Raw genomic sequence first — 12580 nt, 5'->3', positions numbered from 1 at the left:
ACACACACACACACACACACACACACACACACACACACACACACACACACACACACACACACACGATATACGTCACCTGCAGGCGGGAGCAGAGAAATCCTGTGGTTCGATTGATATGGAGCAAGAGTTTCATCAGATTAGCAAGGACAGAGTTGAAGGACAATAGGAGGGACCTGACTAAGATGATGGATTGTGGAGTCTGAAGTCCAAAGAGAGGATCCTAGGGAGGATTGATAGATTAAGAAAAAATGGGGGAGTTAGGAAGGCTTGGGAAAGCTCAGTAAGCTGATGGGTAGTTATAATATGAATCACAGGATTCATTCTCAAGAACAATATAGAATGAGATAAGAAAGTTGTAAAATTCACCAGATTCAAGATCATGGTTACCTCTAGGGAGAAAAGTAAAAAAGAACGGGGTTGGTTACAAATGTACATTGGACTTTGAATATATCTGTAATGTCTTATTTCTATGGAAAGGTTCTAAAGTTGGGGCACTTGGCCAAAGATACAAAGGTAGTGATCCGAAGGGGCACCTGCACCCCAGTGTTTAGAGCAGCAATGTCCACAATAGCCAAACTATGGAAAGAGCCCAAATGTCCATCAACAGATGAATGGATAAAGAAGATGTGGTATATATATATATATATACAATGGAATATTATGCAGCCATCAAAAATTTGAAATCTTGCCATTTGCAGTGACATGGATGGAACTAGAGGGTATCATGCTAAGTGAAATAAGTCAGAGAAAGACAATTATCATATGATCTCACTGATATGTGGAATTTAAGAAACAAGGCAGAGGATCATAGGGGAAGAGAGGAAAAAATGAAACAAGATGAAACCAGAGAGGGAGACAAACCATAAGAGACTCTTAATCTTAGGAAACAAACTGAGGGCTACTGGATAGGAGGGGGGTGGGGGGATGGGGTAACTGGGTGATGGACATTGGGGAGGGTATGTGTTGTAATGAGCGCTGTGTATTATATAAGACAGATGAATCACAGACCTGTATCCCTGAAACAAATAATATGTTATATGTTAGTAAAAAATAAATAATTAAATAAAAAATAAATAAAGTTGGGGCACTTGGGTGGATCAGTCAGTTGAGGGTCCAACTCTTGGTTTCGGCTCAGGTCCTAATCTCAGGGTCGTGAAATAGAGCCCTACATCGGGCTCCATGCTTAGCAGGGAGTCTGCTTGAGATTCTTGCTCTGCTTCTCCCTCTGTCCCTCCTCCCCGCTCTCTCTCTCAAAAAATCTTTAAAAAAAAGAAAAGCATCTAGGGGTGCTTGGGTGGCTCAATTGGTTAGGCGTCTGCCTTCGGCTCAGGTCATGATCCCGGGGTACTGGGATTGAGCCTCACATCAGACTCCTTACTTCTTGTGAAGCCTACTTCTCCCTTTCCCTCTGCCCCTCCCTCCCCCCGCTCATGCTCTGTCTCTCTGTCTCACTCTCTCTCTGTCTCAAATAAATAAAATTTAAAAAAAAAAGAAAAGAAAAGGATCTAAAGTAAATCTGGTACAGTATCAAAATTTGGTAAAGCTGGATAGTTGGGTAGTGAGTAAATGAGAGTTCATTTATTTTTCTCTTTTGTCTGTTTAAAATATTTTATTTTGAAAAGAGAAGCAGTATAAGAGTAAGGAAACACAACTGGAAAGATAGGGTTATAATCAGAAGTTACTATGAGACAGTAGATTCTTGAAGTTTAAAAGTTCAGAGGTAGAATAATTTTAGATGATGGCAGGATCAGAGTTTGCTGTGTGTGGGTGCAGTTCAAGTGGAGTAGAGGCCGTTTGGATCAGAGCTGTTTGCATTGAGAAGGTTGCAGGACTAGAGCATAGGCTGTTAGACAGTTGGTGACATGAACATTGACATCACCAAGAACCATGACTTGATTTGAGATAGACAGGAATATCAGCCAGAAGCCAAAGTGTTCAGTGAATATGGAAGAGTGACCAGATGATCCATAGTTAACAGTGACAAAGAAGAATACCATCCAAGATGGAGAAGTCATGATTTTGAAGCAATAGAGGACAGTTGGGAGAAAGGTTTTTCTCTAAAAGAGCTTCAATGTTCCATCTTCCAGGCTCTCAGAAAAAGAGAAGGAACAAATATCTGAGCAGATGAATGCCCTGAATAAGGCTTACCATGACCTTTGTGATGGTTCAGCAAACCAGCTTCAGCAACTTCAGAGCCAGTTGGCCCAGCAGACAGAACAAAAGGTACTTTTAGTTTCTTTCTCCAAATGGGAAGAGTACCTTTCAAATGGTATGAAAGCAGCTTTGCTGTTTGAGAATCATGTTCACTAGCTTTCCATGACCAATGTGACTTAATTTTTAACCTCACCATAGCAGCCATTTGTCTTGTGTTTCTTTACTGGGGTTCCATGATGTATTGGTCAGTCAAGAATACTAGAAGGCCCTCATGGCCAACCCTGTAGACCCTGGTTCACCATTTCTGTTGCCTGGCATTTTGTGGCAGACCACAATTGAGGAGAACATAAATCCTGTATTATATCTGATCACAGGGCAGCAAGAGTACTCCTTCATGGCATTGTCACTCAAAAGTTGATAGCCAAAAGTTCTGAATATTGGGAAGAAGAAGCCGTGTCCTCTTCCCCCATACTTTTTTTCATATCTACTAAATAATGAGAAATGTTCATTTCCAAGCCAACTGGTGGATTAGCTGTACTGACTGAGACGCTGGTTCCCCTTACCCATAGTCATCCCATCATGTGACATCTTTACCAATTCCCACTCATGTTCACTTCCTGGACCATATGAAAATTGTCAAGTTCCTCCTGGTTGTCCTCAGTTCTTCCTGGATACCTGTGTGTATATGTAAACTTACCATATTATATACATGTGTCTTTGGGATATATATGTGTGTTTGCCTGCTTATTTCCTATGTTGTGAAGCAATGGCCAACATATGTGGGGCAGGTCAAAATTTAAGGTCATGTGGCTATCAAATTTGGTCTAGATGATGCTCAAAATGATATTCAGACAAAACATGCTTTGACTCGGTCCTTGGATATGAAATTGATGCATCAGGAGCTAGAGTTGTAAAGACCACAAGACAGAACCAACTATGATTTATTTGAGAGTAGATTTCCAAAAAGAATGTGCTGGTTTAGCATTCTCTATGTAAGGTAGCCCACTTTTAATGGCTTATTGCTTCACCATAAAGGGAGTATGTGAAAAGTTTTAACAATTGCTTGCTGAGAACACCCAGTTCTCATTTTGAAAGGTTAAAAAGGGGGAGAGAAAAAAGAAAGCCAAGCTGCCAAGCACCACTACATTGAGCATGATGTGTCCCCTGTTACTGTTCGTGTGTTTCATGTGAAGTATTGTTCTGATTAACTGACATCCTTGCTTACAAGTTTCACTAACCCTTTGGAGTTTAAGCACAAATGCACAAAAGGGAAAAGAGGACGACCTGTTTGGGGTTCTTTTTTGCAAAAAAACAAACAGTCGCATGCTGGACGCTAACCCCAAGCTTACACTGTGTGTGCGATGCGGCTGAGCTGCTCCGTAAGGCTCTCTCTCTATCTGCCCAAGGCGTGCTGCGACTCTGGTAAGTAGAAGCCTTTTATGTTTCCCTTCCTACTCTCCCTCTGCCTTGCTCTGTTTGTTTAGGTCAGAATGCCCATGTTTGGTGGGACTGAACTGGATTTCTCTGGATTATTTCCCAGCTCAGTGCTTCCTGCCTGTCCTTCAATTAAGAGACTACTGGAAGGAACAGCATGTAGTCTTTTCTCTTTGTCTAGCAACTGGCCAGACTCCAGGTCTTTCTTCAATATCAGCATCTTTGAGACTCAAGGAATCTCAGAGAAGAAATTAGAAGTTTTCAAAAGAATCTTTTCCTCTGTCATCTTGTCTGCTTCTGAACCATCTTGACATAGATTTTGTAAAAAGGATTATTCATATATCTCAGAGTCCTATGCCAGTGTGATTTTCCCTTCAGTCTCTGTAGAACAGATACCTGGTAGATTCGCATAACATATTTGCTTTATACAAGTTGAACTACTTTCTAGGTCAGAACACAGGAGGGGGATAGGGAACAACACGTAATATTTTAAGTAGTGTGGAGAATTCTGTTACTCCATTATTTGAACAAATACAGTGAGATAGGGATGTGAACCAATGTGTTCCCACATTTGCCCTCCATTCTTTGTCTCTTAAAGCGTGCAACTAATTGAATTTGAAATCCTCGATGTATGTCTTTAAAATCTAGGGGCAAGCAGCTTAAGGATTTTAAATATTTCCTTACTATTTCCCAATTTATTCATTAATTCAGCAAATGTTTATTGAACCGCTAGAACTGTTCCTAGACACTGAATGGGTAAAGTACCTGCTCTTACAGAGCTGACTCTCACTGAGACAGAATGAAATGCATTATTTAGGAGGCAGGGAAGTGATTGGCAGTTGCTACAACAACACGCTCCATGGATAAGTTCAAGAGTTAAGTTCAAGAGTTAAATAAGGATCAGAAAGTAATACTGACCGAAGAGGGACAGACAAAATGATCTATAGGAAATAATGAACGTCAACAAAAAGAGGTAGAAACTTGAGAGTAATGAAAGTGTTTTAAGTGGCAAGACACTTGAATGAGTTAATTTCTGAATACCATCATTCTGTGATAAAAGGCTTCAAAATAGGAATTCTCCTAGGAGCTGTTTTTAGGTCTTTATGCAAGGGTAACTTTGGCAATGTATAAGATTTGCCTTATTTCCTGGACTTAGGACCTAACTCTTGTGTATGATGCAACTCTACTGACCCATCCTTCATGTTCTTCTGGATCTGATGGGGGAGGCAGTATAATAAGATTTAGAGTCAGTCCTTGATTTGATTCTGGAACTCACTTATTTTGTGACCTTGGACGAGTTATAACCTCGCTGTGCCTCATTTTCTCATCTGCAAACTGAAGATTAAAATAATTGCTTTCGTAGATTGTTGTGAGGATTAAATATCAGCGCTCAGTACATGTATTAAGTGCCTCACAAGTGATAGCTGTAAGCTGGTGCTTGTACTCTCCGTTATAGCCTGGACCAGAAGAAAAGTGGCTAGTGGTCCCGGAGGCAAAGGTCCCCAGTCTGTTCCTTCCTTAACTTGCTACTTCCAGTTCCCGGGACTGATTTAACTCAAGGCCATTGCCCTGGGAGGCGCTAACAGTGGCCACTGACCATGACTGCCCCAACTGTAAAACAGCTGCTTGAGTACTACACACTGGGCTGTTTCTGGAGATGCATACCTGTTGTGTGGCTACTGGCCTACTTGAATCTTTCTTCTAATCCTGTGAACTGTTCCTGCTGAACTTACTAGCACGGAAGTACTCTTTTAAGAGTCTTCTGCATGGGTTGCTACATTGAGAAGTTGCTGTATAGAGTTGACTTCTCACTTCTGGGGAATGGTATATTTCTAGAAGAACCTTTGTGGTGATTTAGTCTTAGAAATAGTTGACCTTTCGCTTTCACTGCTTGCTACTTTGTAGAGCTTGTCACTAAGATATGCTTAATGCTACCATCCGTCTTCTGGCCATGTTCAACATTCTGTAGTTTAGACAAATTCTTTCTTAGTATTAATGCTGCCAGGCTTTAGAGTGTTTCTTACACATTGGGGCTCATCCCAGGCTGGGTTTTTCTTGTGGTCAGAATTTGATATACTATATAGTTCTTTGAATGAATCATTTCAATAGCTGGGCTTCTCTGATTCAGTTTTCTTTTTCATTTTTTTTAGGGTTGCAGAGCAGTTGCTGGGGTGATTGACCTAGGCACAGTGGAGATATTTCCCATCTTCAAAGCCATGCAAAAGGGCCTCATTGACCAAGACACAGGCCTTGTGCTCCTGGAATCCCAGGTTATCATGTCTGGCCTCATTGCCCCTGAGACCAGTGAAAAGCTCACTCTGGAGGAAGGTCTAGCCAGAAACCTCATTAATCCCCAGATGTACCAGCAGTTCCAAGAGCTACAGGATGCCCTGTCCTTAATAAGCAGACTTCCTGAGAGCAAAGGCCTTCTTTCTGTGGTGGAAGCAATTGAAAAGAAAATAATCAGTGAGAGAGTTGGACTGAAAGTCTTAGAAGTTCACCTGGCAACTGGAGGTTTCAGTCTCCCCCCTAATAAAAGCTGCGTCAACCTAGAGGAGGCTTTTCACCAAGGCCTCATTTCTGCAAGGCTTCACTCACTGTTAGAGTCTTACCTGAAATCATCCAAGAATTTGATAGACCCCAACACAGCTGAGAAAGTCAGTTTGCTGGATCTGATGCAGAGATGTATTGTCCACCAGGACTCAGGGTTGAAACTGCTGCCTGTCAAGCAGCTGGCAGGGGGAATGGTGAGCTTGAAGTCAGGCCGGAAGGTTAGCATTTTCCGTGCAGTTCAGGAAGGCCTAATAGACAGACAGGTCACTGTCCGGCTGCTGGAAGCTCAGCTTTTTGCTGGTGGCATAGTGGATCCAAGAACAGGACATAGGCTTACTGTGGAAGAGGCTGTAAGACATAATTTAATTGACCAAGATATGGCCTGTGCTATTCTCATAAGGCAGCTTCAGACAGGAGGCATCACAGACACCGTCACTGGACACAGGCTGACAATAGATGAAGCAGTGAACAATGGTCTAGTAGCTCCTAAGATTGCCCTTGTGATTCTGGAGTCTCTTTGGTCATTCATGGGCTTGCTGTGGCCTGAATCTGGAGAAATCCTCCCAATCACAGATGCCCTGGAACAAGGTATTGTGTCTACTGAACTAGCTCATAAAATCCTTAGTGGCCGACAGCATATTAAAGCTCTGTTTCTACCAGCAAGCACAGAGGTTTGGTCCTGGAAAAAAGCAGTAGAAGATGGTATGTTGGATAAAGATCTTGTCAATAACTTAAAATCAATTTGCATACCTGATGTGATGCCCCACATGCAATTGGCAGATTCTTCAGAACGATGCAAATTGAACATTAATCCTGGCGCAGTCGGTCTGCCATGGAGCCAGAGCCAAACTGAGGGCATAGTAAGCCCTAGCGAGAAGCTGTTGTTTCAGCTGATGACTCACAGCTATATCAATGTGCGGGATGGACAGAGGCTGCTCCTTTTAGACAACGAGCTGATGGACACACTGACAGCAAGAGGTGAATATCAAGCAAGCCCTCCAGAAGTGTTTGAAGTTGGGCATCAGAGACTAGAAACTCCTGAGGAATTACAAGAATCAGTGAATGTCAAAACCACAGAAACTTTCTGTGATGGGCTGAATGTAAGGCCATGTGAGTTCCAGCTTTCTTTTCAGAATGAAGAATATCCTAATCGGGCAGATTGCATTGAAGCAAAAGGCAAAAGGACCACTGTAGAAATTGAAGCTTCCACTATGGAGAACCCTGAGAGAGACCTGTGTGTGGGGGAACAAAAAGTGAGAGATCCAAATGTTGATACTTTGATGGTCCCAGATACAGGCAAATCAGAGTTAAAAGGGCAATTGCTAGGCACCAAAAAGGAAGAACTAACAGGAATGTCCACCAGAGAAAATGTTAGCAGGGGGTTTCTCCTTACAGTACCCACTGAGGAAGCTGAAGATGTGACCTTGGTGGCAAGCAAAGATCCTTTTCCTGTCGAGACACTGAGGGAAGAATGGCAGACTCCTGGAAAGACTTCTTTTCTGTGTCAGACAGCACGAGCAAACACACCTGAAACTGGAAGGCCACTCATAAAACCCCAAAGCAAAAGGTCACAGTTTCAGGTAAAGAATACTCTAGATTCAGAATCAGAACTAAAGTCTGAAAATGACATGAATATTCATACTCTAGACAAAAAGAAAAGCTTAAATAAAACATTTTCGGATAGGGATGACCATAAACAAAATCCAGAAGGACACGACACTGTAGGCGGTAGTGTGATGACTTTAGAAAAGACAGATGTGGAAGACAGTGGTCATGAAACCTCCCTGTCATACAGTCATCCTTCCGAATTGCTCCAAGAAGCTACCTTAAATACGTTATCTGCACAATTACTAGATGGTGGTATCATTCACGAGCAAACAGGTCAGAAGCTCTTACTAAATGAAGCAATAGCCCGAGGTATTGTGCCCAGTCACACTGCTGTGAAACTTATGGGAAAACTGAACATGTTTCGGGGCTTCTTTGACTCTCAGACCTGCGAGTCTTTGACCACTGAAGAGGTCATTGATGAAGGTCTGATGGATGAGAAATTATTACATAATGTCCTCATGGCAGACAAAGCCATAAGTGGCGTCTTGGACCCCCGTACCCACACACTCTGCTCTGTGAAGGAAGCAGTTACAGTTGGACTTCTTGACACACAAACAGCCTCCAGAATTTTAGAGGGGCAGGTGGTGACTGGTGGAATTGTTGACCTGAAACGAGGCAAAAAGGTTTCGGTAACTCTGGCCTCAAATCTTGGCTTGGTAGACAGTGCTGACCAGACAGAACTTATAAATCTGGAGAAAGCCTCCAAAGGCAGAGATGCTGAGAAAACAGTTAGGGAGAGATTTATTAGCTTACAAATGGAAACAACTGGAATTATGGACCCTGATAGCAGAGCTCCTTTAACAATCATGCAGTCCATTGACAGAGGACTTCTGGAGAGAGAGGAGGCTGTTCGGTTGTTGACTAAGCAGGTGGTAGATGGAGGTATCATTCACCATATATCTGGAATGAGACTTTCTGTTGATAATGCCTTTGAACATGGCATCATTGATGAAGATTTAGCCAAGCAACTCAAAAAGGTTGAGAACTTAAGCCTCTGTCAGTTTTTTCACCCTGAAACCAAGGACACTGTTTCCCTTCCTGAAGCCATAAAATTAGGTCTTGTTACCCCAGACTTGAAAAGAGAAATCCAAGAAATTCAGGCTTTGACTGGAAGCTTTGTGGATCTCATTTCTGGCCAGAGATTGACCTTGGCAGAAGCTGAAAAAGAAGGACTGTTAACTACTAATAAAGCAATATTGTCTTCAGGAATGATGCATGGGATTATAGATCCTGAAAGTTACAGAATTGTTCCTTATTCAGAATTAGTAAAGAAATGTAAGATTGATATTGAATCTGGACAGAGATATCTAGAAGTAATTCCCTTCTCAGACATTAAAGATGAAACAAGTGACAAAGTGCTTACATTATCCCAAGCAGCTCAGCTTAGAAAAGTGGACTTTATATCTACACTGAAGGTTCTGGAAGCTCAGGCAAATACCGGGGGAATCATAGATACTGCCACGGGGAAAAGACTGACATTGGCATCAGCTTTGGAACAGAAATTAGTAGATGAAAACATGGTAAGAATTATTGCAACTCATCAGGTATTAAATGGAGGAATTGTTGACATATTTAATGATCAGAGAGTGACTCTAAAGGAAGCTGTTGAGAAAGGATTTATCAGCCCTGAACTGGCAACTATGATCCAGGTAGATACTTTAGAGTCCTGCGATCACGGGGCTCAGATTGAAAAGCAAGATGGGATTGAAGTATGTGAAATAGAGAAGGAATTTCTAAGAAAGGAAATGTTAGTTGCTTGCAATCGGACAGCTGGAATGAGTTATGGTAAAGGAGCAAGTGAGAAATTATTTGAGATTGGAAGTCAGTCTGCACAAGGAAAGGTTAAAACAAGAGTTTCTGACGGGGGGCAGGCCAAAAAGAGCAGGGAAATTTCATTAAAAGAATTGGAATACAAGGATCAAGATAAGAGGAGAACTTCTCCAGATGCTGAAGAATCTGTCAGTATCATCATTCCTGGTGATCATAAAGATACATCGTTGGGCCAAGGTTCAGTGATACTCTCTCACCCAGAAAGTCATGATTTTAAACTCAAAGAGGTGACTAGGGATGACTTGGAAAAAAACACAAACGAAGAGCAGGAAAACATAGAGGCACAAATGGAAATTACTTCTCATATGAAACAGTCTATATCAGGTCCAGATCCTAAAGAAATAAGAGAAAGCCAAGGAAGAATTATTTCAGAAGTGCAAGAATCAGATTATGAAACTTCAGGCAAATTGCTGAGTGAGCAGGTTATGCAGAAACCAATGAATACCAGGGAGAAAACGAAGAGGGAGAAGAGGGAGGAGGTTATAGAAGAAAGTGTCAAAACACGCAAACCAGTTCTTTCTGAAGAAAAGTTGAATCAAGAAACCACCATTGGAGCTGACCAGGGATCCAATGTAGAGAGTCCACCTGTGGAAATAAGCATAAATGAAAAGGGAGAAGAAGCTGGTAAAGAACTGGGATTTATTTGTAAAGCTGAAAACTCTTCCCCAGTGATACCCAGAGGAATTTCTGTAAATCAGGATGTTTTAACATTCTTCAAACCTAATCAGGTCCATGAAGGAGAAGTAAAAAATTTAAGCCTCTCAACTTTAAAACCGGAAGAAAATTTATCTCAAATTACTGGTGGGGCCCAGAGTGAACCATTCTCTTCTACAGCCCCAGGACCTGAAGGATTATACTACCAGGAATCAGTTGGAAAGGCCCAAGTTGCAGGCAGATCCCAAATTTCTGAATCAAACAAACCTTTCCAAGGAACCATCAGACCGGAGACCAACTCTTGTCAAGATTCCTGTGTTACTTTTAAGACCAAAGAAACCAAAGATCTGATTTGCTCATCTAATGAATATAAAGAAAGATCATACCAGGAAATACCTTTTGACTCAACAAGAATTCTTAGATTAGAAGAAACTACAGTTTCTACAGTAGACCCAAAAGAAGTCAGTTATCTGGAATTCTCAGACAGAAAGGACTTTCATCATCAGGACAGCAGAAGTGATAGTGAAATTTGTGGAATTCTCACATCTAAAATAACAACTCAGGAAATGACTGGAGAGACATCTCTAGAAATGTCAAACCCTATAGTTACAGATGTAGAAGCAGCATCTTCTAAAGGCATGGTGACACAGGATGTTCCCAGAGTCTTAGCGTTCCTTCTTCCGGAGAAACTGTTCAAAGATGGGTCTCAAAAAGAGAGGGCAGAACAACAGGATGCCACCATTAGTCCCCCTATTCCAGAGACCAGTGAAGAAAAGCCAATGCCACTCATATACCCTACAATGAAGACGGATGAGAAGACACCACAGGAAAAGCTCAGAGAAAGTCCTGGTGGTGAACAGATTCCCTTCATGACTACAGCTGGGGGAAGGGGAAATGAAGGTGTAAACCCAGAGCCCTCCAGAACAACTAAAGTAAGTTTCCCCGTGGTGTGTCTGTATGTATATTTTAGATGTAACTAGTTTAAAACTCCTGACTGGATACTGAATTTACGTATGTACAATTGTGTGCATACATACAGTTTCAGGGGACTAGATGATTCTCTAAGGTATAATTTAGTTTACCATCATCTGTTTGTTACACAGTTAGGAAATTAGGCAGAATGTCTTTCTGAAATTTGCACGGGTTTTAAGTTAGAAACTAACACTGGAGCTAATATGAAATACCGGGGTAATGGTACCTATAGTTGGAATAGCTTTTGGAAGTTTTGCTAAAATGATGCTTATGGATTGGTAATTATGAGCCTCTCTTCCCTGAGGAAGTTAATAAAATCTCTTTTTTTGTCTATTGATTTGAGGCAACATAAGCACATGCCATGTTTTAGTTCATCTATGTGAACTAGCTCACCCTATGTGTAGTAAAAATTTGTTTGTCTCAGTGAGACAGCCTGCTTTTAAAAGCAGACTTAAAGGTGAATGTTCGATCTGAGTGAGTTTTCTTTTTGGCTCCACAGAATGTATTTAACCGACAACTCTGTCTAGAACATGATGAGAAGCTGGTATCCTATCTCTCTCTATTACGTGACATTGAAATGAGGACCAAACAGATTCAACCTCTGGACCTAAACCTGGCAGAGCTACAGGACCTGCTGTGTCAGGCCAAGGTAGGTTCCCAGAGACTTCCTGCAGGCCCACCAGCTTGGAGGGAATAGAGAGTATTCAAGAAGAAAAACACGTTCAGGGGCGCCTGGGTGGCTTAGTTAGTTAAGCAATCTTACTCTTGATCTCAGTTCAGATCTTGAACTCAGGGTTGTGAGTTCAAGCCCCGTATTGGGCTCCATGCTGGGCATGGAGCCTACTGAAAAAAAGAAAAAAAGAAAAAATACATATTTATTTATTTAAAAAAATAAAGGAAAAGAAAACACCACCATTTAAAGGACCCCCCAAAAAAATAGATTAAAAAATTGGAGATCTCTGAAGAACATCAGGAAACACTGGTCTCACAAAAGACAAAGCAGAAGAGACTCAAGGGAGGAGTTGTAGCAGGAGTAAATACAGTAGGGAGACTGAGTGAGGACTAAAAGGGGCATTTAGTGCCCAGAGTCATTGGTAACCTTAATAAGAATAGTTTCAGTGGAGCTGTAGGATATCAACGAGGTTCCAGTGAGAACAAATGGGAGGTTGGAAGGTGGGAGCAATTAATGTAAATCATTCTTTCCAGAAGCTTGGTTGTGCAGGTGAGGAGAGAGGTGTAGGACACTAGCTGGAGGAGATGCACTGAAAAAAGAATGTTTTGATTAGATTTTGGGGCCGACTAGGAGGAACCAATAGAAAAGGAGAACTTGAAGTTAGGAGAGAGAAGAAATGATAATGGATGACATGAGTTCCTG

At 41.6% G+C, this 12580-nt stretch overlaps 1 protein-coding gene across 26 annotated transcripts in view; it reads left to right on the top strand.

Annotated features, from left to right (window-relative positions):
• Positions 1-12580, top strand: part of MACF1 (microtubule actin crosslinking factor 1) — a 337838-nt gene that overhangs the window by 208327 nt on the left and 116931 nt on the right. For 21 of the 26 annotated variants that reach the window (XM_078073376.1, XM_078073377.1, XM_078073381.1 and 18 more), the window contains 3 exons: positions 2088-2223; positions 5739-11165; positions 11705-11854. In XM_078073376.1, coding sequence (XP_077929502.1) covers positions 2088-2223; positions 5739-11165; positions 11705-11854 — 5713 coding nt within the window. The remainder of the gene's footprint in view (positions 1-2087; positions 2224-5738; positions 11166-11704; positions 11855-12580) is intronic. The other 5 variants (XM_078073380.1, XM_078073383.1, XM_078073378.1 and 2 more) reach the window with 1 other exon arrangement.

Source organism: Halichoerus grypus, chromosome 5, assembly GCF_964656455.1.
Source record: "Halichoerus grypus chromosome 5, mHalGry1.hap1.1, whole genome shotgun sequence".
Classification (NCBI taxonomy): Eukaryota; Metazoa; Chordata; class Mammalia; order Carnivora; family Phocidae; genus Halichoerus; species Halichoerus grypus.
This window is presented reverse-complemented; position numbering and strand designations above follow the sequence as displayed.